This window comes from Trichosurus vulpecula, chromosome 1 (genome assembly GCF_011100635.1).
Source record: "Trichosurus vulpecula isolate mTriVul1 chromosome 1, mTriVul1.pri, whole genome shotgun sequence".
Taxonomy (NCBI): domain Eukaryota; kingdom Metazoa; phylum Chordata; class Mammalia; order Diprotodontia; family Phalangeridae; genus Trichosurus; species Trichosurus vulpecula.
Window position 1 is genome coordinate 254,036,090 of NC_050573.1, and position 26,266 is coordinate 254,062,355.

General features: G+C 38.9%; 1 protein-coding gene across 1 annotated transcript in view; it reads left to right on the forward strand.

The window, feature by feature from the left end:
- DSG2 (desmoglein 2) overlaps window positions 1–25,712 on the forward strand; it is a 41,889-nt gene extending 16,177 nt beyond the window's left edge. Inside the window, exons 2-15 of the mRNA XM_036755820.1 lie at window positions 6,353–6,388; window positions 7,493–7,627; window positions 8,484–8,645; window positions 8,797–8,941; window positions 9,387–9,553; window positions 12,866–13,003; window positions 13,139–13,324; window positions 13,458–13,723; window positions 15,038–15,180; window positions 15,735–15,962; window positions 17,551–17,778; window positions 19,874–20,004; window positions 20,344–20,700; window positions 21,555–25,712. Of these exons, the coding sequence (XP_036611715.1) occupies window positions 6,353–6,388; window positions 7,493–7,627; window positions 8,484–8,645; window positions 8,797–8,941; window positions 9,387–9,553; window positions 12,866–13,003; window positions 13,139–13,324; window positions 13,458–13,723; window positions 15,038–15,180; window positions 15,735–15,962; window positions 17,551–17,778; window positions 19,874–20,004; window positions 20,344–20,700; window positions 21,555–22,571 (3,339 nt within the window). The 3' untranslated portion in view covers window positions 22,572–25,712. The remainder of the gene's footprint in view (window positions 1–6,352; window positions 6,389–7,492; window positions 7,628–8,483; window positions 8,646–8,796; window positions 8,942–9,386; window positions 9,554–12,865; window positions 13,004–13,138; window positions 13,325–13,457; window positions 13,724–15,037; window positions 15,181–15,734; window positions 15,963–17,550; window positions 17,779–19,873; window positions 20,005–20,343; window positions 20,701–21,554) is intronic.
- The last annotated feature ends 554 nt before the right edge of the window (window positions 25,713–26,266 follow it).

The window sequence follows — 26,266 nt, forward strand, 5'->3', positions numbered from 1 at the left end:
GCATAAGTCTGAGCGTGTCATTCATTCCCTTGGTCAAAAACTTTCAGGGACTTTCTTCTGACTCTAGAATAAAGTACTGAGTTGTTTTTTCAGTCGTTTCAGACTCTTTGTAACCCCATTTGGGGGTTTTCTTGGCAAAGATGCTGGAGTGGTTTGCCATTTCCTTCTCTAGCTCATTTTACAGATCAGGAAACTAAGGCAAACAGGGTTAAATGTCTTACCCAGGGTCACACAACTGGTAAGTGTCTGAGTCTGGACTTGAATTCAGGTCATCCTAACTCCAGGCCAGGCACTCTATCCACTGCACCACCTAGTCACCCCTAAAGCACTGAGATCTCCCATTTCAAGGCTTCCACAACCTTCCTTCAGTTTACCCTTAGAACCATACTTCACATTACTCCCCTCCAGGAACTCCACATTCCATCCAGACTGGAAGTACTGGATCTTCCACATACCATTCTGTATACTGCCTCCATACATTTACACATCTCTACCTCTCAGAATCCTTATCTCCTTTCAGGACTCAACTCAGTGTCACCTCCTCCATGAAGCCTTTCTTGATTCACCTTAGTTGTTGCTATATCTCTATAAAATTTACAAATAACTCACTTATCTATATACTTATCTTTTGTGCATAGCAGGAAAACTGCACAGATATTTATCTTTTTGCAATCCCTGCTGGCGAAATGCAGACTTCTTGAAGACTAGCTCTGCTTTTTCATTTTTTTTTAATCCCCATTGCTTTGCACATAAAAAACAGTTAATTGTTGAAATGGGTTGAATCTTATTTCTCATGTTTCTCTGCAAGTGTTGAGAGAATTTTTCACTCCCATGCTTGATGGCCACAGAACATATTTGTTGAAAAGTCGGGGTAGTTAGAATTGCTGACCTGAACACCAACATCACTGTCTTTTGTCTTTCATTACATGATCAGGATGATAGACAAATTGTAAATAGCTCAGGTTCATTTTGACTTGGAGCTGGTTGGTTGGTTGTTATCCTTTGTTCTCGAAGAGGACCAAAATGACATCACTATACTAGAGTCAAGTTTCAAGGTGTCCAGCTGTGGCTGAGCAGACCAATGCAAGCTTGGAATGCTCTCCCACAGGCCTACCAATTAACAGCAAAAAAAGTCAGGTGCTCCATCAGCCACCACTACACCGTCCATTCATGGAACCATCAGTTACAGCAAATGAAGGAGTTTTGAATGCTGTGGATAAGTTCATTTACCGTGGTAGTGTACTTTGCAGGGATGTACACATTGATAATGAGGTTGACGTGTGTGTTGCCAGAGCTAGTGTGGGAGAAAAGAGGTATTAGACTTCCTACCAAACTGAAGGTCTACAGAGCCATGGTGCTGACCTCATTGTTGTATGCCTATGAAACCTGGACAGTCTACCAGTGCCATGCCTGGAAACTGAATGGCTTCCATTTGAATTGTCTTAGGAAGATTCTGAAGATAACCTGGCAGGATAAGGTACCAGACACTGAGGTCCTTACTCGAACTGAACTGCCAAGCATTCAAACTCTACTTCAGAGAGCTTGAGGCTAACACATGATTGGAGTACTGTATTCCAGGAATGAAGCGTTATATTTTAATTATGTAGTTTTTTTTGTATTTTTCCACCTAAAATGAACCGAATTGGGTTTTTGCCTGAAATAACCATGTTTTCTTGAGGCAAATCAGGACATCATTGGGTTTCTAGTGATGGTTCCAGGAAGTCCCAGTCAATATTTGAACACAGTGGGGCACCCTATGGTGGTGGTATAGCAATGTGCTTGAGTTTACTAGGGAAACAGTGTTCTGCTAGCTGAGGTGCGTCAACAGAAAAAACCAGCTACCCTTTCTGAAGTTTTTCTCTCTCTGAACAAAGGGAGCATTTAGCAGCTTGGATTATGTTTTTGTAAAGTTGTTTAAATTTTTCCACATTCCTCTGCCTATTTTTTGTTCTAAACTTGTGCAAGTTATCTAGCCATTATCAAACAGAAGGCATAGATCATATTTCAGTAGCTGAAAAAATACTTCAGTAGATTTAGGGTAGTTTGTGTAGGAAAAGGAGATAACTTTTTTTTTTTTAATTCGAAGGACTTCCAGGGTAGATAAAGTAACCATAAATATAAGAGCATTTAGGCAGATGCTCTCTATACTCTTCTAGTCCCAACTAATATTAGGAAAAATGTTTTTCCATGAGGTCTTGGTGAACATAAGGCAAACCTCTTAAATGGCATTTTTTTTCCCCAAGGCTCTTAGAGTTAGTTAAATCACTGGAAGTACTGCCCAGAAGGGAGTTATCATCAATGTTATTACTTGTTAATTCTTATGTTATTGGAGGGGCCATGCAGCTATTTTGGTAAAGTGAAATTTGATTTTATGAAAATGGTGGGAGTTACAAAAATACATTGTGTTATAGTGGATAGAATGTTGGATTTATATACTGGAAGACCACAGTTCAGATTCTACCCCAGACTCTTATATCCCCATGACTGAAATGCCCTCCCTCTTTATCTCAGCCTCCTGGCTTTCCTGGATTCCTTCAAGTCTCAGTTAAAGTCCTATCTTCTGCAAAAAGCCTTTCCTGGTCCTCCTTAAGCTTAGTGCCTTCCCTCTGACCCCACTCACACCCCCTACCCCGAGTTCTGTCCTTCTGCTTGAATGGTTCTTCCCAAAACACATTCAGTGTTAATAGGATTCAGTTGTGAATTTTTCTTTCAGGCAGGGAACACACGGACTCTTACTATTTTCCTGTTAGCAAACCTGGAGTTAAGTCTGCACAGTAATTCTTGGCAGTTGGACTTCCAGTCTTTATTTGTGTACTTTCACTGATGGGGAACTCATTATCTCACAAAAACAACTATACTCCCTCTCATGGCAACCTGTCATATATTTGGGAAGGACTAACATGCTTCGCTAAGTCTGTTCTTCTCCAGCTAACTTTCTATGGCATGGTTTTGGTCTAGTGGGAGGAGTAGTCACTGGCAATGGAGTAAAAGGAACTGGGTTCAGATCCTTCCTCTGATAGTTACTACCTGTGTGACATTAACTTCCAGGGCCTCAGTTTCCGCATCTGTAAAGTGAGAGGGTCAGACCAGAATGCCCCTGAGCTCTTTTCTAGCTCTAAATCTCTGATCCCATGACCGTTGTGGCTTCCTCTTACAGTATAGCACAGATCTGGATCCAGGACTCTAGGCATGGTGTTTAGAGCAGAGTGTATTAGCAGTGTCCAATAGGAGGCTGGAAATGTAGGTATGGATCTTAATAATGGTGATTCTTCGGCCATTTGAGGGAAGAGATAGTCGAGAATGATTCTGGGTGGCCGGTATCTAAACCAGAGTGGCCTGAGTGTAAATGTCATTAACAGAGATAATGATATCAAGAAAAAGGTTTTGTTTTGTTTTGTTTTCTGGGAAAGGAGAGACGTTTGGTTTTTAATGTATTACATTTGAGTTTCCTTCAAAAGTCAGGTGGAATTTAGAAAATACCATTGGAATTAGCAATCGGGTGATCATTTGTTGACTCAGAATTAGGATTTGCGGAGCACTGTTCTAACGCATTAGTAAGGTCATCTTTGGAATTACGATCTTTGGTGTCCAAGCTAAGTTGAAAGATAAATAAAGCCAGAAGAGGACTTGTGATCAGAGCAATTAGAGTGGAGAGAGAAAGATCAGATTTAGTAATTGAGAAAAGGAGTAGGATAGATTGGAAGCAAATAAGCTGTGGTCAGAGGGGTGAAGCTGGGAGCTTGAGATCTTTGAGGTGGGGTAATGACAAATTAGAATATGCTCAAGGGGAGACTTAAATGAAGGACATGGAGGTAGGGAGGTCAGAAATTGTGAGGCTAGGGTGCTAGATGAGACAGATTTGGTTCCTGGGGATGTTTTGTTTATGAGATGGAGGTACCTACAGGATGTAAGGATAAATGTCAGTATGGGAAAATGGAGGGGAGGGAGAAAGGGAAAGGAGGAAAAGATATCAACATTTTCAGGCATTTTGGAGTTTTATGGATTTAGTTTCTATATGGCCCTGGAACTCCTATGACCTTCCTCCCTGACTGAAGCTGGGCTAACAACCTGCAGTTAGAGGGCTGGGATCTAAATCCAGAGTTTTCATGTCCACTATAGATTGAGACCATTGGGACAAATAGCATAGGAGGCATAGGCTAGAGTGCTGAGCCTGAAGTCAGGAAGACCCGAGTTCAAATGCAGACTCAAGCAGTGACTAGTTGTTTGATCCTGGGCGAAGCAGTGGATCTCTGTCAACCTCACTTTTTACATATGTCAAATGAGGATTAATAATAACACCTGCTTCCCGAAGTTGTTGTGAAGATAAATGAGATAATATTTGTAAAGAGCTTTGCAACCCTTAAAATACTATAAAAAAGCAATCTATTAAAGAAATGGGCCCTCATTGCATACTGTTTATGATGGATTAAGCCACTATTTCCATAAATGAAAGGTTACATTATTAATCATTCTATAATTGTGTTCTATAATTTGTGCCTCTGAATCTAGAACAAATAAGTTTAATAAAGATATACCACTGTCAGCAGCTGTTACTATGAATAAGGAAGACTTTTCCATCTGCATAGCAAAGCTCTGAAGAAAGAACTAACGATGACCTTTCAGGCACAGATCCTGGAAAGGCTGTTTTGGGGCTGACCTTTGATTGCCAAAGTTCCCACCTTCTGATCAGATACAGTCTTGATTCTGGAAGAGAACTGGGACACCAAACAGAGTTGAGCACAATACTTTTGTCCATGGTCTGTAACAAGGAACTCTAAAGACATGAGGAAAAGAATTAGGACTAGTGGGGACCTCATAAGTCACTAGACCATCCAGTCCTTTCATTTGACAGATGGTGAAACTAAGGCCCAGAGAAGCTAAGTGATTTGCCCAAAGAAGCATGGTCAGCCATCCTGGTCCTCTGGCTCCAAATCGAGCCTTCCTTCTCCTTCACCACACATTTAGGAGGCTGTTAGGAAAAAAAAAAATCTAATTTTCAGAGGCCTTAATGATAATGGGTTTTGAATGGCAGCTTTAGTGGCATAAGTAGATAGAGCATTTGGAGTCACGAAGACCTGAATTCAAATCCTACCTCAAACACTCACTATTCAATTTCTCATCTGAAAATGGAGAAAATGAATAGCGTCTGTCCTGTAGTCCTCACACCACAATTCAGGCTCTTGTCAATACTCAGTTAAAACTGAGCAAGGTACTTTAAAAGCCACTGAATTGAGTGTAACCATCTCATTTTATTGATGAAGTGAGGAAGGTGACTTACCCAAGGTCACACAGCTAATAAGCCTCCAGAGCAGAAGTTCATGATGGGTCTTTCTGACATCAAGTCCAGTGTGCTATCCCTTACAGCAGGCTATTAGCAATATGAGTCTTTGACTTGAGGAGCATCCAGGCTAAAGGTAAGTTCTAGGTGTTATAAGAATGAGATTGTAAGGAAAGGCTGTTTTGAGAAGAAGGCTTCGGGAAGAAGCTTGGGAAGTGTGAGAAGAAAGAGGAGCCAATAGAGGAGGAGCAGGTAGGAATTGGAGGTAGGAGAAATAACTCAGTTAATAGCAGTTTCTTCACCAAAAGCCAGTGAAATAGATGAAACACATATTAGCAGAAACTAAGGAAGGTTACCCAGAGAAGGAAATGGCAAACTAATAGCTGATACACAGACCACTCCAAGAAAATCCCATGGACAGTACTACGGTCCACAGGGTCACGAAGAATCAGACGTGACCAAAAGACTGAACAACAGTAACAAGGGGAAATTAAGTGATGCAGGTTTTAAACATGGGTCTTTCCTTATTCTAGGTACAAAACTGTTTCCCCATTACTTTCCTCTGCTCCTGAAATGTCCTAAAAGACAAAAGAGGTTTGAAAGGAAGGGGATGGTCTACGGTCCCAAGGCCAACATCCTTTGTTTCAGAGTTCATCGTTGGGATTTAAGAGGCCACTGATGACCTTAAAGCCAAATTCACTTACTGCGGTCAAAGCAAAAGTAGGAAGGAAATGGCAAACCATTCCAGTATCTTTGCCAAGAAAACCCCAAATGGGGTCACAAAGAGTCAGACACAACTGAAATGACTCAACAACAAATTGTTTAGTGTGTTGAATTCAAGTCCATTTTGATTCTGAAGTACAATAACAGTGGTCATGAAAATAATGGTAATTTTTTTCCTTTCTACAACCTCCTAAGCTGTGTTTTTTAATCATACTGTTCTTTAAAATAGTACTGCTTTACTCAGCAAGCCATCGTGGTGATAGGATGTATTGAGTATAAAAGTAAATAAACATCTATCTTTACTCTGTAAACATATGTCTTATAATTAAAAAATATATCTTTATTTTACAGATCTGCTTTCACCTTGGAAATGGACTTCACTTAGAGGTAGGCACCTGAGTTGGGGGAAAGGGAATAGTTTATTTGGAGAGCAGAAGCTTATTGATAAAAGAAATGTTTCACCTGTTATAAAGGTCTTGAGAAGACCTTGTAACGGCTATTGTAAAAATTTTAAAATAAGCTCTCACTTAATGTTACCTTCCCCCATTACTCATGTGATTTTGAACATCGGAATGAGGGGGGAAAGGACCTAATTTTGAGGTATTTGTATCATGGTCTGATCTTGGTTAAGTTGCCTAGTTTTCCGGTAAAAGGTTATTATTTTGATTTTTTGAAAGTCATTTTGACTGCTTTGATGACTAGCATTTTTTTAATAATTTGGTTTTTTGGAAGGGCATTTGGGGTTAAGTGATTGATTTGCCCAAGATCACACAGCTAGTAAATGTGTCAAGTGTCTGAGGCCGGATTTGCACTCAGGTGCTCCTGACTCCAGTGCCGGTGCTCTACTCACTGCGCCACCTAGCTGCCCCTAATAACTAACATTTTCAAGAGCTTGCCAAGATGGCTTCTGAAAGCAAGAGAAACTTATTCCCTTTGTCATTCCTTAAATCTTATAAAATTTGTTATAAGCCAGTAATTTTACTTGGTATTAGCCAAAGTTAAGTCAACTTTTCATTAAGATTTTTTTTCTTATAACTTTGAACAGTTGACCAGCGGTTACTCTAAAATTTAATACAAAAATGAAACCTCAGATATTATTTAATAATAAATTGTGATGTAACTAATTACCAGTACTTTACTAGTTCGTAAGCTCTATTAATTCTTGTGTGCCTTTCAGCCTTCAGCGAAAATGAAGTAAAGGCCACAAAGGTTTTACTACTATAAAAAACAAAAACCAGTATTCTACAACTGAAAGTTGTATATATTCTTTTTATGTAATTTAGAGGGTAAAAATAGGCATTTGAAAGTTAGTTTGGACAAATAAACTTAGAGTATACTTTTATTTTTATTATTATATAATTTACCATTTTGTTATTATAGTATATTTTTATTATTACAGTATAATTTTCTTTAAAAATTGTGTATATATCTATAGTATAACTTCAAAGAGTTAAGATGCTCAGAATTCTATCTTATTTTTTATCTTCATAGGTTTTACATTCGAGTAATGAAAATGGTCAGATCTCTCCACAAGGGTTCTTATTTCGACAAAAGCGAGAGTGGATCACTGCCCCTGTGTCCCTTAGGGAAGGGGAGGACCTCTCAAAGAAGAATCCAATTGCCAAAGTAAGTCTGAGAGGCAAGGTAAATGCCCATGTGCTATTTGAAATACATGGATTGTGTGGCAGGACCGAATTCAGGTTTTTATCCTAGATCTTGGGTAAATGTTAAAATGATGCCTTAAGTTATTGGTTTATAACATCCTTAGTTTTCAAAAACCATGGACTAGTATTAAAGCTTATACTCTTTTATCCAAGATCATCAATGTATCTTTTGTCCAACCTCATTGGGGAATGAGGTATTCTCATATTTCACATAAGTGAATTTTCCAGGTAACATTTATTTAGTCCCCTTTATTATCTGAGCAGTCTCTGATGGAAGGCATTCCAAAAATACTTCAGTACTTCCTCAATGAATAGACTGAGCATCAAAGACTTCAGTTCTTATGCAGTGTCACCTTCAATATGATTGAGTCCTGCCCTTCCTATTGTCTTCTTTTATTTTCTTGTGGTCCAGGAAATAAGAGAAAGTTACCTTAAAACTGACTAAACCACAATAACTAAACTAAAACAAGAGGCCTTGTTTTAGGTGTAAGGGCCTAAGGCACTCATTTGAATAAACTCCCTTAGCTTTAGTGCAGGGACTTGAATAGCTGTATCTACATCTCAGAGGTATCATTCTTGCTTGTTTTCCTGGATAGTTAGTTCTCTTCAAAAAGGTGAGGTATCACTATTCATATTTCTAAAAAAAAAAAAATCCAATACCTTTTTCCAGATTTTAAGAACATTCAAGAAGAAAGTAACCCTACCTTGTAGCATCTTGACCCATTCAAAGGAAATTTTCCTTTGCCAAAGTTTTTACCTAAAAATTTAAAGGGTTAAAAAAAATGTATAAATGTGTTCAATCTGTTATTTTTTGCCAGATACACTCCGATGTTGCCCAGGAAAGAAACATAAAAATTACATATCGTTACACTGGACAAGGGATTACAGATCCACCTTTCGGTGTATTTGTCTTTGATAAAAATACTGGTGAATTAAATGTTACAAAGATTCTTGACCGAGAAGAAGTTCCAATGTATATAGTAAGTGGGTTTATGTTGCATTTGTTTTAATCAGCTGCTACCCATTTGTTTTGATGTTGTGAAATTTGTTACCTTAGTTTTCCAATCACCTTTTAATTTTATTTAACATGAAATATTTAATTCCTTTTTTAATTGTGCAATATAATTTTAGCTAACAGGCTATGCTTTGGATGAGAGGGGGAACAACGTGGAAAAACCGCTGGAATTGAGAATTAAGGTTCTTGATATAAATGATAATGAGCCAGTATTCACCCAAGATGTCTTTGTTGGATCTGTTGAAGAACTAAGCCAAGCAAGTAAGTTCTTGCTATTTTATTAATAAACATTTAAAGTACTTTTAAAGTATCTGAGTAACTGTACTCTTAACCCTTGTATATCTTATTGGAATAAAAGAACTATCGTGAATATAAATACTTAAAAATAAAATTATTCTAGGCTAAGTACAATCTTTCTTTTGAAAAGCTCAAAAGGGTTTATGTAATATATATATATGGGTGGGCGTGCATGTGCACACAGGGTGGTGTTGGGGTGATAGGTATAAATATACACATTTTGGAAATAGGAAAACAAGCATACTTACCTCTAATACAAAATGAAAGTAAAGAGTTAGTTTTCTTTGGTTATATTCACACATTTGGCATGCCAGCCTGAAAATCAAAGTTAAACTAGAGCCCACGTAAAGTATAAAACTATGGAAAGAAGAGGTTGAATCAAGTGGAAAATATTTTTGTTCTGTTTCAGATACTCTTGTGATGAAAGTTAGTGCTACAGATGCTGATGAGAAAGGTCATATCAATTCCCAAATTTCTTATAAGATTGTCTCTCAGGAGCCTGCCCAGCCTTTTGTCTTCTTCCTCGATAAAGACAAAGGAGAGATTTTAACAACAACATTTCTTCTGGATAGAGAGGTAAAATAGTACTTTGATATTCTTGTTTCAACTCTCCAGGCCCAGACACTCTCGTGTGTATTTTAGTCTCCTCCATTTTTCTATTTTTTTTTTACTTTCACCTTCATTGTTCTATCTTGCTTTATTTATTACCTCCACTAAAACAGTCAGTCAGTCAGTACAAATTTACTAAGTACTCGATACATACCAAGTGAAAACCTTCTCCTCCCTTTCAAGTAACTGACCAGCTAATGAGGGAGACACTATGCAAAAAGTGTAAGTTCAGGATATATGTAGTGTAAATGGAGGGTAATCTCAAGTGGAAGGCACTAGCAGTGGGTGAAGGCAGTGGAAAGAAGGTGGGATGTGAGTTGCGTCTTGAAGGAAACCAGGAAAGCCAGAAGGCAGAAATGAGGAGGGAGAGCATTCCAGACAAGGCCAAAAGTCAGCATACACAGCTCTAGCCAAGAGATGAAATCTCATACTCAAGAAACAGCAAGTAGCCTGGTGCAGCTGGATTGTAGATTACATGGGCTGGGAGGGGTGGGGAAGTAAAATGTAAGATGCCTAAAAAAGGTAAGAAGGAGCCCGATTGCGAAAGGCTTTAAATACCAGAGTATTTTTTAGTTGATCCTAGGAGTGATAGGGAGCCATTAGAGTTTATTGAGTAGGGGAGTGGTGTGGTCAGAGCCCCACTTTAGGAAAATCATGGATGGATTAGAACAGGAGGAGTAGGAAGACACTCGAAAGACCAGCCAGACAGGTATTGTAATAATCCAGTTGAGAGGGGAAGAGGGACCGTGCTTGGGTAGTAGCTATGTAAATGGAGAGGAGGACTATATATGAGAGATGTTGTGATGGTAGAAATGACAGGATTTGGCAAAGGGTTGGGTATGTGGGATGAATGTGAGTGAGGAGTCAAGAATAACACCAAGCTTGATAGCTTGGGTGACCAGAAGATTGGTGGTGCCCTCCACAGCAATAGGCAAATTCAGGAACAGGTAGGGTTTGGAGGAAAAGGATAATGAGCTCTTTTATTTTTAGGGTTTCTTTTGGTCATGGAATAGTAAAACTTTCATTTAAATACTATATCATGTGTTTACACACAAGAGAACTTCCCAAAGACTGATATTTGACTTCAGAAGTCAGTAAGTAGGTATCCCTATGGGCAGTTCATGTAGTTTTTCAGTGTCCCCTTCGAGAAGTCACAACACAGGCTTCTGTAACATTAACGACACTGACTCCTCACTGAGGGCAAGGCCTGTAAGAGTTTAACCTACACCATATTCTCTGGAACCATGAAGGTGTTGGGAAGTTTCTCTTCTCTGCAGTTGGCTTAAGGCCCAACTGAATATGCTCCCCACAATTTTAGGGACCCAGTGACTAGCACTCCATTTCCATTTAACCACTTTTACAGAGGGCTATTTGCTTCAAAGGTACACTAAGGAAAAAATATTAAAACATTTTCCCCAACACCTTGGGAGCGTAATCTACCCTTTCTCATTGTTGTTCAGTTGTTTCAGTTCTGTCCAATTTTAAGATTTTCTTAGTGAAGATACTGGAGTGGTTTGCCATCTCCTTCTGCAGCTCATTTTACAGATGAGGAAACTGAGGCAAGCAGGGCTAAGCGACTTGCCCAGGGTCACACAGCTAGTAAATGAGGCCAGATTTGAATTCAGGAAGATGAATCTTCCTGACTTCAGGCTTGGGTTCTATCCACTGTGCCACCTAGCTGCCCCCGTAATTCATCCTATGCCACCTCAGCCTCTGGACAAAGAAAAGAATTAGACTCATAATTTATCTCTGTTCTTCAGGTCCAAAGCCAACAGTATAGAATTCTGAGCTGGCATCTCTAGACCCTTGTTATTTGGTTGAGTCACTGCTGGGCTGGTTGGAGCAAATGAACTCTCTTAGACATGATGAGTATGAGATGCCTGTGAGACATCCAATTCCAGATGTCCAAAAGGCATTTAGTGATGTGAGACTGAAGCTCATGAGAGAGACAAGGGCTGGATAAACAGATCTGGGAATCATCCGCATAAAGATGATAATTAAACCTGTGGGAACGATTGAGGTTACTGAGTAAGAAAATGCACATTAATGTGCCATTGGAGGATACATGAATTGCTCTAGACAGTTTAGAAAGCAATTTGGAATAATATGTAAAAGATGACTTAAAATGCCCTACGTTTTGAAGCACAGATTTCATTGCCAAGCATTTATCCTGAACAAGTTAAAGACAGAAAGAAAGGCCCCATTTACACCAAAATATTCATAGCAGCATTTTTTGTGGTAGCAAAGACCTGGAAACCAAGTGGATGCCCACTGATTGGGAAGTGACTAAAATATTGTGTACATGAACATAGGTACCTTTCTCACGTTACTGTGGAGCCAGCCCTGGCAAGAGTAATTTTATTGCATTCGGTTTCAGTTGTTGTGTTGTCATTCTTTACGTTTACGCTGCGTAGTCATTTTATACGTCATTTGCCCAGTTCTTCTCTTTGCATTAGTTACACAAGTCTTCCCATGCTAACATGTATTTATCACATTCATAATTTCGTACGGTATAGTAGTAGTTCACAACATTCTTGAACCAAATTTTTGGTAGCCGTTCTTCAGTTGATGAGCACCTTTGTCTTTACTTCTTTGCTACCTCAAAAGGTGCTGCTCTGTAATTGGGGGCTGGGGAGGGACCTTTTTTATCACAGACCTCTTCACGCCTACTAGTGGGATCTCAGGGTCAAACGTGGGATATCTTTGTCACTTTTCTTCACATAATTTCAAATTATTTTATGGAATGGTTGGACCAGTTTATTGCTACACCAACAAATACTACATTAATAGCTAAGCATTTGTTTATAAAGCACTTTAAGGTTTGTGAAGCACTTTTACAGATAGTACCTCATTTAGTCTTCATGACAAACCGGGGAAATAGATGCTATCATTATCCCTGTTTAAATGATGAGGAAACTGATGTTAAGTGACTCACCCAGGGTCACACAGTTAGTAAGTGTCTGAGGCCAAGCTCAACACAAAGATACAGGAGTGGTTTTTTATGAAAATAATCAAAACCAGATGATGATAAACCTGAAGAGTTAGAAGGTTGAGGCCTAAAAGGTTATTTAATCTAATCCTCTGATTTTTTCAGACATGCAAACTGAGGCCCAAGGAGGTTAAGTGACTTGTCTAAAACACAACTAGTAATTGACAGAACCCAGAGCTAAAACCCACATCTCCTGATTCTTTTAAATCCTTTTTTTTTTCCATTATACCAGAAACTCAGATTTGCGTAATTGACTTTAATTGATGCTTATTTTTCACTGCTAAAAACAGAAATGTAACCACTACAGTCTGGTTGTCGCAGCAACTGATGGAAATGGAGAAAAAACAGACAAGCCAGTGAATCAAGCCAAAGTGCAGATTAGCATTTTAGATGTCAATGACAATATACCTGTGGCTGAATTTGAGACGGTGAGTATTTACACCAGACATGTATACGTGTTTGTGTACTAACGCAATCTAACCATAACAAAATAATTTCAGCTTATGTTAAGTTGGACTGAATGAAGATTAATTAACTCAAAGCAATGTGTCCATCTGTTGTAGTATGAGGGAACAATTGAAGAAAATCAAGTGAACGTGGAAGTCATGCGTATAAAAGTAACTGACTTGGATGAAGTAGGCTCGGATAATTGGCTGGCAAATTTTACATTCCTTTCAGGAAATGAAGGGGGTTATTTCCACGTACAAACAGATACTCAAACAAATGAAGGAATTGTGACTCTTATTAAGGTAGGTGTTCCGAGTTTTAAAAGGTTGGAAAATGTTGATTGCAAATTTAAGCTAAAAGTAATGATTCCCCATTAGGCCCGGGTCGTGAAGATTTTAATAAAAGCAAAAAGGCATCCATTTTTGTCTTTCTTAGGAAGTGGATTATGAAGTAATGAAGACCCTTGACTTGAAGATCATTGTCACCAACAAAGCACCATTTCACAAATCAATTAGAAATAAGTTTGTAGCAAAACCCATTCCTGTCAAGGTCAATGTGAAAAATGTTGTGGAGGGTGCTTATTTTAAAAGCAGAAAAATCGTGATTCAAACCAGTGAACACATGGAGAGATCAGAATTAGGTAAAACTATTGGAAGATTTCAAGCCCACGATGAGGACACTGGACAAGTAGCACAAGTAACGTAAGATATTTATTAAGTTTTTTTTTTTGTATAAGTTGTTTCTAACTTTCATTAAGATAATGATGGAATTTGGAGATCCCATTGGAGATCTCCAGGCCCTACTCTTTGTATTGCTCCAAAGAAGAAACCTCTAATACTCACGTAAGATTGCTTTCTCTCACGTTCCTGAAAAGCAGCTCAACTTACTCTGGTTTAGAGACCTCCCAGGATGGGAAAAACACTCCACTGTCTCCTGAGGCAGTCCATTTCACTTTCAATCAGTCAATCAGTATTTGTTAAGTGCCCCCTAGGTGCCAGGCACCGTGCTAAGTTCTAACCTCAAACAGTGCTAATTGTTTGTTTTTCTCAATATTGAGCATAAATCTGACCCTCTGCAAGCTTCTCGTTTCACCTAGCTCTGCCTTCCAGGGCCAGACAGTATGTAGCTGCTTAGGTCTTCCTGAGTACCTCCCATCTGCCCTTTATAACATGGTCTCCAGGCTTCTCCTTGTCCCAGTTGCCTGGCTCAGGGTGTGTTTCAGTTTGTCAGTGACCTTCCGGAGCTGAACACAGTACTCCGGATGTGTTCATACGTACCATGTCTCCTTCATTCCAAGAGAAATTGTAATAAGTTAGTTTCTTTTGGTAAGATGTGTGCGCACGTGTGTGTGTGTGTGTGTGTGTGTGTGTGCGTGTGTGCGTGTGTGTGTGTGTGACACATAAGAAACAGATATTGGAATCCTGGAATTGGAAGTGAAGGAATCTCAATATTTGAGAGTTAGAAGGGACCCCAGTAGCCATCTAACTCAATCCATACCTAGAAAAAAATAGATGCATACCTGACAAATGGCCATTTAGCCTGATTCTTGATGATTTCTGCTGAAAGGGAGCCCACCCCTTCTTCTTTAAAACAATCAATAAATATTTATTAAGCACCTACTATGTTCCAGGGTCTGTGTTAAGAACTGGGAATACAAAGAACAGCAAAAGACAGTCCCTGCTCTCAAGGAGTTCTCCATCTAATGAAGGAAACAATGTGCAGACAGATATAAAGAAATGTATATGTGTGCACATATATATGTACATACACACAGGATAAATTGGAAATAATAAACAGGAAAGGTACTAAAATAGAGAGCTTAGGAAAGACCTCTTATAGAAGAAGAGAAGCTGGGATTTAAAGGAAAACAGTTCATTCCATTTATGGATGGCTGTAATCATTATGAAGTTTTTTCTTGATATCATATTTAAATTTGGCTCTTCCATATCTTCTGTAAAAAGAGAATGGCCAATTTGTTCACAACCTAATCATTTTTATTTGTAATCTCTGAACAGGTATGCCAAAGAAGGAGATCTCGACAATTGGCTTACGGTGGATTCAGTCACATCTGAAATCAAACTTGCTAAAATTCCTGATTATGAGTCTAAATATGTCACTAATGGCACTTACTTTGCAAAGATCTTGGCTATAACTAAAGGTAAGGTTTTAAATAGTTGCGTCATTTTGGTTTTTTTCCTGATACTCAAACCTACTTTCTGATTTTGTGTAAGAGGTCGGATAATCTTCTAAGTGTATATAATACTGGCACTTCTGTTCTCTTAGAGCAGGAGTGGGGAACCTGCGGCCTCAAGGCCACATGTAGCCCTCTAGGTCAGGGGTGGGGAACCAAGGCCACAGATTCCCCACCCCTGCTCTAAGTCCTTAAGTACAGCCTTTTGACTGAATCCAAACTTCACAGAACAAATCCCCTTAGTAAAAGGATTTGTTCTGTAAAACTTGGACTCAGTGGACAGGCTGCACCCAAGGACCTAGAAGGCCACAGGTCCTCCACCTCTTACTTATAGCATGATTAAAAACCTTATGTCATGTGAATGAGGGGTATGTGTGTGTGTGTGTGTGAGAGAGAGAGAGAGAGATATGTGAAAAAAGATGTGATTGTGAGATTCTCTTCCTCATTATACCTGATTGTGAAGAAAGCCCATAATGCAGACTTCTTTCAAGATTTTTAACCAGTGTATATTTTTTTTTCAGATTTTCCTAGAAGGACAGCCACTGGTACCATTGAAATAGTGGTACAAGATTTTAATGATAACTGTCCAGAACTCGTAAATCCAGTACAAACTATCTGTGATGATTCAGAGTATGTGAATGTTACTGCTAAGGACTTGGATGGTCATCCGTATAGTTCTCCTTTCAGCTTTGCTGTCATTGACGAACCGCCTGGAATGGCAGAGAACTGGTACTTTGGACGCCAAGAAGGTAAACAATCAGGAAGCCCCGTTTCATTTTGATAATTACTGCTCCCTTTTTATTTGCAAAACAGACTCATCTTTCTCATATTTCCCTAAATATTAGACATCTACACATTAAAATGAGACTCTATAGCTCCATAGATGTATTCTGATACAGCTTTTCAAATGAAGGAATAACTTCTCTTTTGTAGCTACAAAGAGTAGTTACCTGTGTCCCAGGGCTGTTAGGAGAACAAAGTGTGATAATTGTTGTAAATTGCTTTGCAGAGTTGAAAGCATTTATATAAAAGCTAGCCATAGTTAGTAGTGGGAAGGGTAACTACAGAAAGTAATACATCCCAGGGTTGTTTTGGGGATAAAATGAGAAAATATTTGTAAACACTTTGCGAACCTTAAAGTGCTATATAAATGCTAGCTGTTGTTAGTAGCAGTAGAAAGGGTAGGGGACCCTAGCATCCTGATGATTGCAGTCTTCTTAAGGTCCCTCCTGAGTTACTTGCAACTCAGTTGAGACTCTGAATAGTATCAAAACTCAGAAATCACTTGCTCTTGCTGTGCCTAAAATCTGTTGTGATTATCTTTGGGAAAGTTTTAGGGATGTATGAGGGAAGGTTCACTTTTTCTTAAATATAGTCGGTGCTCAGGTGAGGAACTCATTTTGCCCTAACTTGACTGAAACCCCTGTCTCAAGCATAGAGTAATAACGTGAAGTAAAGGTTGAAATGTCACTATGGCAAAATCTCATGGTAATTTTGTGGTCAAAGGATAATAACATCTATATTATAGCGAATACATGGATACTATCTACGGTGTGGAAGATGCTATAGGTACCACAGGGGATGTATAAATTATTGTGAAATTTAAAAAAAATTTAATAGCAGAGATAAGCATGTACACAATAATAATGGCCCACACTTAAATAGGACTGGTTTACAAAGATCTTTTTGTGCATTATATCATTTGATCTTCACCAAAAAAAAAGAAAGAAAAACCTGTTAGAGGCAGGTGCTACAACTATTATTTTCCTCATTTTACAGATTAAGAATCAGAAACTCAGAAAGGATAAATAAATAACTTGCCCAAAATACATGGCTAATAAGTGTCAGAGGTACAATTTAAATCTCTCCTGATGACAAAAACCAGTGCCAAGTACCAACTGTACTTGAAAGTAGTTAAAGATAATTGCTTTAAGCATGAAAGAAATGGAATGCTTAAGGAGTTCAGAAGAGGGAGTGGTAATTTCTGGTTTTGTAATCAAGGAAAGCATGTTAGAGGAGGCAGTATCAGGAGACGTACAGTGACATAGTAGGGGAAGAAGAATTGGACTTGTTACAAACTGACCTCCCAGGGTTGTTGTGAAAAGCAGAAAAAATAATAGAAATGTCATTTTGCTCAAATAGATCATTTTTGGCTCTAATGCAGTTTTGATCCTTCTCTACTAAACTGTGTGGTTTATATGTAGGAACTCATTAAGTAAGGACAGAAATAAAAATTAAATCTATGAATGGAGCAGAATATTTTTTAGTGACTGGAAAAAATGCCTATTATTAAACATTATTTTTCACTTTCCTCTTTCTCTCCTTTGTACACCCCAGATACAAGCGCATGGTTGATACCAAGAGAATTGAAAGTGGGCAGAAGTGAAGTCCACCTGTCAGTGAGTGATAATCAGGGACTAAGCTGTCCTGAAAAGCAGATCCTTATGTTGACAGTTTGCAGCTGCGTGAGTGGTAGTGGCTGCGTTCAACCATTGACTGACCCCTATGTGGGGCTGGGCTCTGGAGCAGTTGGGCTCATGATTTTCGCACTTCTTCTGTTGCTGCGTAAGTATTAAAATCACCTCTCTTTATTGACTTCTCAGTATTTTAAGAACCTTGACAGGCTTGAACACTGGGCCAAAAGACAACATCCTGGGTGCCTGTTCTGTTAGACCGGGACATTACCGCAATTCAATCCCAGTCTTTTCACTGCTTATAATGGCCTTACAGATATGTGTGTGTACACACACACACACACACACCATTTTTTTTGCTAGCTCTTCTACATTAAAGAAGAATTATGAAAGGTGGTAAATTCACATAAAGTTAGCAAAAGCAGCAAAATAAATTGACGCAGAATCGGCTGCCTGCCATTGTTAGAATAAATGTTTCTACCTTTTGGTAAAAGAAAGACATGATGAATCAGCCAATGCTGAGGCAGCCATCTTGGACTAAGGAATTCAGAAATACCCATCTATGTTTTTATCACAACTTCAGGCTTGTTTGAATCTCATCAGGTCAGTAATTCTCATGACATTGATTTGTTCTTCTGTAAAATAGAGATCATCTTTCCTTCTTCATTGAGAACCCAAACAAGATGGAAGCCTGTGACCTGAAACTACCTAAGATATGAAATTGCCTTATGTAAGGTGCAATTCTTTTGGTGCTTCTGAATTTGAATTTTGCTTTCTAATGAAACTATGGCAAGGTTCAAATGTAGTTTGCTTTGTGGTTTTTTTTTAAACTCAGAAGATTTCTTCTTGTGTTATGAATATTCTTTTTTTAGAGAAGTTGGCCCATATTAGAGATCTCCCTGTCAAGTTCTAAGACTTAGCAATGAACCTTAAAATTGATTGTGATTATTTAGATATTAGTACATTTATTGTATTCAGATATTATAAGCTAGAGCAGGAGTTCTTAACCTGGGGTCCATGAATTTGGTTTTTTAATCTATTTTGATTAAGTATTTTAATATAACTGATTTCTTTTATGCCCTGTGTACTTTATTTTGTGCATTAAAAATTATTTTGAGAAAAGTTCCATAGGTTTGACCAGACTGCCAAAAGGGAGGTCCCAAGACACAAAAAAGGTTAAGAATCCCTGACTTAGAGCCTGAAAATAGGAGTGAGTGCCTTGTTGAAGAATTTGTTGTTCAGTTTTTATCAATTGTGTCCAGCTCTTTGTGACCCCGTTTGAAGTTTTTCTGGCAAATATGCTGGAATGTTTTGCTATTTTCTTCCCAAGTTCATTTTACAGATAAGGAAACTGAGGCAAACAGGGTTAAATGACTTGCCCAGAGTCACACAGCTAGGAAGTATCTGAGGTCAGATTTGAACTCGAGGAGAAGAATCTTCCTTGCTTCAAGCCCCATACTCTACGTACTGCACCAGTCAGCTGCCCATGTTCATGAATAACATCTTGAAAAATAGGGAAGAGATAGAAATATTCTATGATGGCTCCAGAATAAATGTCCTTCCACTCCATTAAAACACACAGCAGCCTTAGACAGTCTTCATGGAACTGAAACGGTCTACTTTGATCCTTTGAGACATTCTCATGCATCCAAGAGTGGTGGTGTCAAACTCAAATAGAAATGGAAGCCACTAAACCATATGTAAGGATGTCTGTGAGCTACATTGACTTAGAAAACTACATATTAACATTATCCATGTTCTTTGGGACTTTCATTTATTTTGTTAAATTTATTTTCCAATTTTTGATCTGGTTTGGACAGCACTCAGGAGTGTTGTGCCGGCCAACAATTTATTTGACACCTCTGGCCAGCAGTCCCTAGTCTTTGCTTGAGCTCATAACAAAACAAATTTAGTGTGAGGAGAGACAAGATGAAGAGGAAGAACTTAGCCATGAGGTGTAGAGTGTGAGAAATAGGGGCATTGTGGGTCAGTTGAAAGACTATTGGATTTGAAGTTAGGGAGATAGGTTCAAATATTGGATGTACCATATGTGCCTTAGTTTCCTCATTTATAAAATGAAGGGATTGGACTAGACATCCTCCCTTCCAGCTCTCAAGCTGTGATCTAGTTAACAGGGCACAGTGAGGAATAAATGCCAAACTTATTTCTAAGCCTGAATTGAATGCATGCTATTCTTAGCATATGGAAACTAATTTATCCACTACTTAATTTTTCCTTCTCTCCAGTTATACCCCTCTTACTACTTCTGTGCCATTGTGGAGGAGCAGGAGGAGGAGCCAAAGGCTTCACAGCCATACCTGGTACTGTAGAGATGCTGCATCCATGGAACAATGAAGGGGCACCACCTGAAGACAAGGCATGTCTATTAGATGCTATAAAAATATTTTCTTTTTGAATTTCAGTTATATTGTAGAGCATTAGCGTAACATCTCAGACTTATAAAGGGCCATTATAGATACTCTTGCATTGGGTTGCTACTCAAAGGCTCCAAGAGACACTACCATGAACATAATGAAAAGAAAGGGAATTGGTCCAAATTAAGCCCCACCCCCTCCTCAGCAAGGAAGTGTCCTGTTACTTTCAGATACTGTAAGTCACTCATTCTGCCCATATTCTCATGAGCCCCAGGGTCTAAAAACTACATATTGATCCTATACCCCTTCTGAATCTCTAATGTAACTTTTTGTTTTCATAGATTGTGACATCTTTCCTGACAACAGATCATGGGGGAAATTTTGGACCATCTGTTGGAGGAGGAAGTAGAACAGGAGTCATGATAGGCAGTGAAACAACTAGGAGGGAAAGTAGCTCTGGCCAGCGTACTATGACTCTGGTAGATGGAGCATGGGAAGAGCGCAGAAGCCTTCTGACTGGTGGAATTAAAAGAATTGGAGGAGCAGCTGGAGCTATTAATGGTGCTGCAACAGTAGGGGTTTCTGGAGCCATGAGTGGTGCTGCAACAGTGGGGGCAGCTGCAACCATGGGGACTGCTGGATCCAGGACAACCACTGTTGCAGTAAATGAAGAATTTCTGAGAAGCTACTTCAACGAAGTAAGGATCAGTTTGGGGATCATGTGTGTATGAATGTGACAAGTTTATAAGAATAGTCACAAACTTAAAACCAAATAGACATTTGCTAATTCAGTTTTTTTAAGCAGGTTTAGAAATAATGAGCAAAAATAGGCCTCAACCCTTTACATGTTACATTGTTCTGAACTGAAATATTTGATTTTACTATTAACATGATAGTACATAGCAAATAATTAAAATTATTCATGAGAAATTTAAAGGGAATTAAAAGGAGGGTAACTGTTATTACCATTTGTATTTTCCTTTTTAATTAATGGAAATGATGCTCTAATGCTACATGGAGGTGGCTTTTTTGGTTTGGTTGACTGGTTTGGGGTTTTGGTTTTTTTTGTATTTTTCCCCAAATATTCTCTCTTGGTAGTTGGGAGTTAAGGGCAGGAATGAGGACAGGTTCCTTTTAAGAGTTTGGGGTTCTTTAGAATAGTGTCTGACTGTCCATAGGTACTATGGTTGAATTTATAGGCTTGGGGAAAAGGAGCAAGAAGCTTGAGAGATGTTTCTCTAGTTCTTTCTACAAATTTAATTCTGCTCTGTCATGTCTAAATTACCAGAGTAATAGATTGATAAGGGTGTGCTTATAGTTGGAAAGGGAGAGGGGAGGAAATAAGCCTACTATGTGCCAAGCAATGTGCTCTTGTTTGGTAAAATTAAGAAAATAGAGGAAATAGGAAAAAGGCATTTGTTTTTCTAAACTCCCCAAGATTTTGGGGCCCTACTTAATTATTTTTCTTTATTCTAAATTCTGATATACACAATTATTTGAAAGTGACATTATTTGTAAACTATGTATGTTTTTATTTTCATTTTCTTTTTAGAAAGCTGCTTCCTATTATGACAATGATGAACTTCTAACAGGGAAAGACTGTCTTCTAGTTTATTCTCAGGAAGAAACGCAATCTCTTCATGGTTCTGTTGGCTGTTGCAGCTTCATCGAGGCAGACTGGGATGACCGTTACCTGGATGATTTGGGAATCAAGTTCAAGACACTAGCAGAAATATGCACAGGCCAAAAAATAGAGACAGATAGCGAAACAGACCTAAGGCACAAACCTCCCGCCCCAGCCAGTATGAATACAGTTTCACATTCAGTTTATGAGCAGAATACTCTTCAGGCAGAAAAGTCCCACTCCTCCTCCTCATCCTCCTCTCACACCAGCCTGCAGGCTCCAAAGCCAATGAGCCAGTCAACTTCAGAGACCTTGACTCAGGAATTAGTCTCTGAAAGATCTTTATCTAACAGGCAGGGGCTGAAGGTCGTAAGACCTCTCCCTGATCCAGTATTACCTGCTGGTAATATTGTCATAACAGAAACGTCCTATGCCACTGGCTCCACATTACCACCAAGTACTCTGATCCTCGATGCCAACCAACCACAGAACCTCATGGTTACAGAGAGGGTGTACGCTCCTGCCTCTAGTTTGGTAGACCAGCAGTTTGTCCAGAAGCATGCCAGTGAAAGCAATGTAGTGGTCACCGAACATGTGATCCAGCCTAATGGCAGCATAGCTAGTGGTCTAGGAAGCATTCAGGATCTGCCCGATTCTCACTATGTTGTCGTGAAGGAAAGAGAGAGGATCCTAGCCCCAAGCTCAAGCCTGCAGCCCATTCAGAATGTCCCCAGTTTAGCAGTAGGACAGAATATGACAGTAACAGAAAGAGTGCTCACACCTGCCTCCAATCTGCAAGCCTCAAAGACTGTGGTGTCTGGAGCTGGAACACCAGCCCCCCTGCAAAATTTAGATTTACAGGAATCCGTTCCATCAAATTCTACCGTAACCACGTCTTCTACCAGAGTCACCAAGCGTAGCAGTGTCCAGCATTCTTATTCATAAAACAGCAGTCAGCCCCTCCACTTGCAGCTAATGATTTTATGTTTTCAAAGTGTCCAGTCCCTGGGTGGGCCCTGCTTGTAGAACTGATGCAGGTGTCCAGTCACTTAGTACTGGAGAGCAGCTATCCTGAGTTAATGAGCAGAGGCCTGGAGGGCAGAGTCCTCTGTCTGCTTCTAAGCTTGTGTTGCAGAAATGCCTTCTGACCTGCTGGGGGCATAAAAATGATCATGTTAATTAAGTGGCCTGATAATTCTTCTCATTTCAACTCAACAAGCACATCTTAAGTGCCTTCTCTGTATGAGGCATTCTGCTACATACTGAGGATATAAAGATAGGAAAGAAAACCAACCTTGTTCTCAGGGACCTCCTGTGTTCTACTGAGGGTATTAATAATAATCAATACTATAACTAACTTTTGTATAGCATTTACTATGCACCAGGCATTGTGCTACGTGCTTTACGATTATTATCTAATTTGATCCTCACCACAACCCTGGGAGGTAGATGCTACATTTTACAGGTGAGGACACTGAAGCAAACAGACATCAAGTAACTTGCCCAAGGTCACACAGCTAGTAAGTGTCCGAGGCTGGATTTGAACTCGTGTTTTCCTGATTCCAAGCCTGGCTTTCTCTGTGCCACCTAGCTGCCAACAAACAAAATAACTGGAGGAAGGAGATTGGTTAGCTGCAATATAGGAAGCTAATTACACAGATGTAATCCACCTTCAATTCAGCAAACGTGAAGTACCTTAACTCATCGGTGCAGACAAAGAAGGGAACTCGGAAGCTGTTTAGTTCACACAAACACACCCATTCTACAGATCAGGAAATTGACCCAGGCAAGCTGAGTGACGTCGTGAGTCACACAAATAGCAATCAACAGGGGATTTGAACCCAAGAATTAGTCACTTTTTTTTATTAAGTGCTCAAGGCCCTGGGGATACAAAGGTGAAATAAAATACGGCCCCCACCTTCAAGGAGCTTATGATCTAATGAGGAGGAAAATACCTACTGAAGAACATTGTTGAAAAGTAGAGTTAAGTTACCCTAACCTGGGTGAGCTTCTATTGCCTTATTCCCCTTTTCTCATCCCCATAAACTATTTGGAGGCCTTATATCTTATACTAGATTACCTACAACAACCTGTTTCAGCAGTTTCCTATTCCAGTCTTACCTTGTTCTCAAGTCCGCCATTGTGGTTACCCAAAGATTCTGATCCATCTGTGAGATGAACTGATTTTGAGGATTTCATCTGACCACACTGAGTTATATTGTATCAGATTTGGGCTTTACAGAAAGCACCACACATTTTCTTTTCCTCCCAGGCAATCATTAAAAATACATACTTAAAACTCAAGTGCTTAATCTTAGCCGCTCCTTTTCTAAGTTAATTTGGAATACTTTTCCTGTAGCATGAAGCAAGTATATAGGATATCTCTTTTTAAACTAGGTAGCTAAGACCCAATCTAGCTAAGTCAATAGATTCTTTGTTACAGTTATTTTTCTGCAAACAATCCCCTTCCCTCCTCTAACTTCTCCAAAAGCTGCCAATGATAACATGGAATTTGCCTCCCAAATCCAATTGCAAATTCCAATAGAATTTGGGGGGTCCTATCTAAAACTGTAAAGCTTCAGCTTGAAGCAATCTGACCTGCTTTCTACATGCTAGGAACTTTAGAATGAGTTGCACATTTGCACTTTTCCCATTTAAAATTACTTTGGTTTTAATTAGCTCCTACTCTTTACTTTGCCTGGTGATAAAATTCAGTTTGTTCTCAATTTTTGAAGACTCCTTTACCAAAGAAAACTTAGTTAAGAGTTGATTCAATTCCAGTTAAATTTATCAAGTGCCTGCTATGTGTACTTAAGGTCAACACTGTGTTGATAATGTATATGTTTCAGAATACATGAATATGCATACATGTAAATATTTCTTACACAGAAAAATATTTTGGTAATTTACAATAGAGCATTAAAGAATTTGTGGTTTCAGGACTTCGTAGATATTTTTCTGAGAAAATAACTTTTTTAAATTCTCAATTAATAGTGGTTATTTGTATTATTGATTTAACATAAGTGATTTTCCTGATTCCTTTCATCTAACAAATTCAATAAACTTTAGACACTCCTCTCACTCCTGTTAGCCAGATAAAAGTTGATTTATGTTAGCTTTGATTTCCCCACCCCTGTGCAGGAAAATGGATATGAATGATTTGCCCATCATGACTAAGGCAAAGAAATGTCCCAAATCCAGAGAATTGGAATTTTCCCTATAAATGACAAAATCTATCATATCGCAAAATTCCTTCCTATTGATTTTTTTTAAGTAGCTCGTATCATAGAACTTTAGGACTAAAAGGAGGTTTTCTCATCCAACCCCCTCATGTTTACAGATGAGGAAACAGAGGTCCCAATATGTGATTTGCCCAAGATCACACAATTAGTAACAGAGCCAAGATTCAAACACAGGTGGTCTTCTAATGCATTGCTTTTCCCACTATGGTAGTATACATTTTTTACTTTCATTTGTAGCTTTGCCAGTGACATTTTACTTCTATTTCATGGGTCCTTAATCTGTTTTGGGTGAGCACTCAAGTCCACTGGCATAGACCATAATTCCTCCTCTCCTTAGTGGACAAATCTAGTGAGTTGCTGTGACCAAAAATATTCATCCCCTGGTATCCTCACCAGACCTGCCTGGGCTGGGCCTCAGAAGAGACTTAGTCTGATTCCTTGCCTTGAGCCTTTCCAGCTTCGAATGGATCTGGCCAGTGTTTGCATTCTGTTGGTATACCCTTTGAGAATACAAGGACACTTCCCATGCCCCAATGAAACAGTGTACTTGGTGGCATTTTGCCAAAACTAAAACCAGAGCAAATTGTGTGTGAAATTTGAGATGTAAGGAAATGGGAGAAAAATTGAAGCTGGCTTAAGTAGAACTTGAGACTCAAAAGGACAAAATATTAAAATTGTAAAAGTTTGCGTACTTTACTTTCAGCCTGTATTTAGGGTCATCACACTGAAGTTATCTTTCTTTGTTCCTGAGGGGGTAGCTAGTTAGTTTTTACATTGTTCTTTTGGATAATTATATTTGTATGTATCGTCATGAAAACTTTCAATAAAAAGACTATGACAGTGACCTTTTCCCATGTTTTTCATTGCTCTGTGACATTTTAAATGACTAGGTTTCAGTCGTAAGTGCCAGATAGAGGTGACGCCCTAAAGACAAGTGTGAATTAGGCTTTCTCTGCTGAAGTTCCAGTTAGTTTACTGTTTAGCTCCTTTCCTTGGAAGGTCATAGTTCGCTGATTCTACAGGCCAAAATCCCCTTTTTGTATAGGTGACAAAGCTGGGGAAACCAGTTAAACTTGGCTAGGAGAGGCTGGAATCTTTCACTAAATAAATGAAATCACTGTACAAATAAGGAAATGCTTTGGAGGAAAAGAGTAGTTAAAAAGGTAGAGGAGAAAATATCGTGAAGGTCAGCATACTGTTATGTTGCTGCATTCATGTAGTCACACATTAACAATGCATTCAACTGATAGGTTGGGACATCTTTGCCCCAAATACTATATACCATGTATATCAGTGCATTAAAATACATAGAACTTAAAAAACAAAACGTACATAGAATTTTCCAGATAACTAAAACAATCTTTCTAAAAGGAAAAAAAGATTATTTTAAAGTGAATC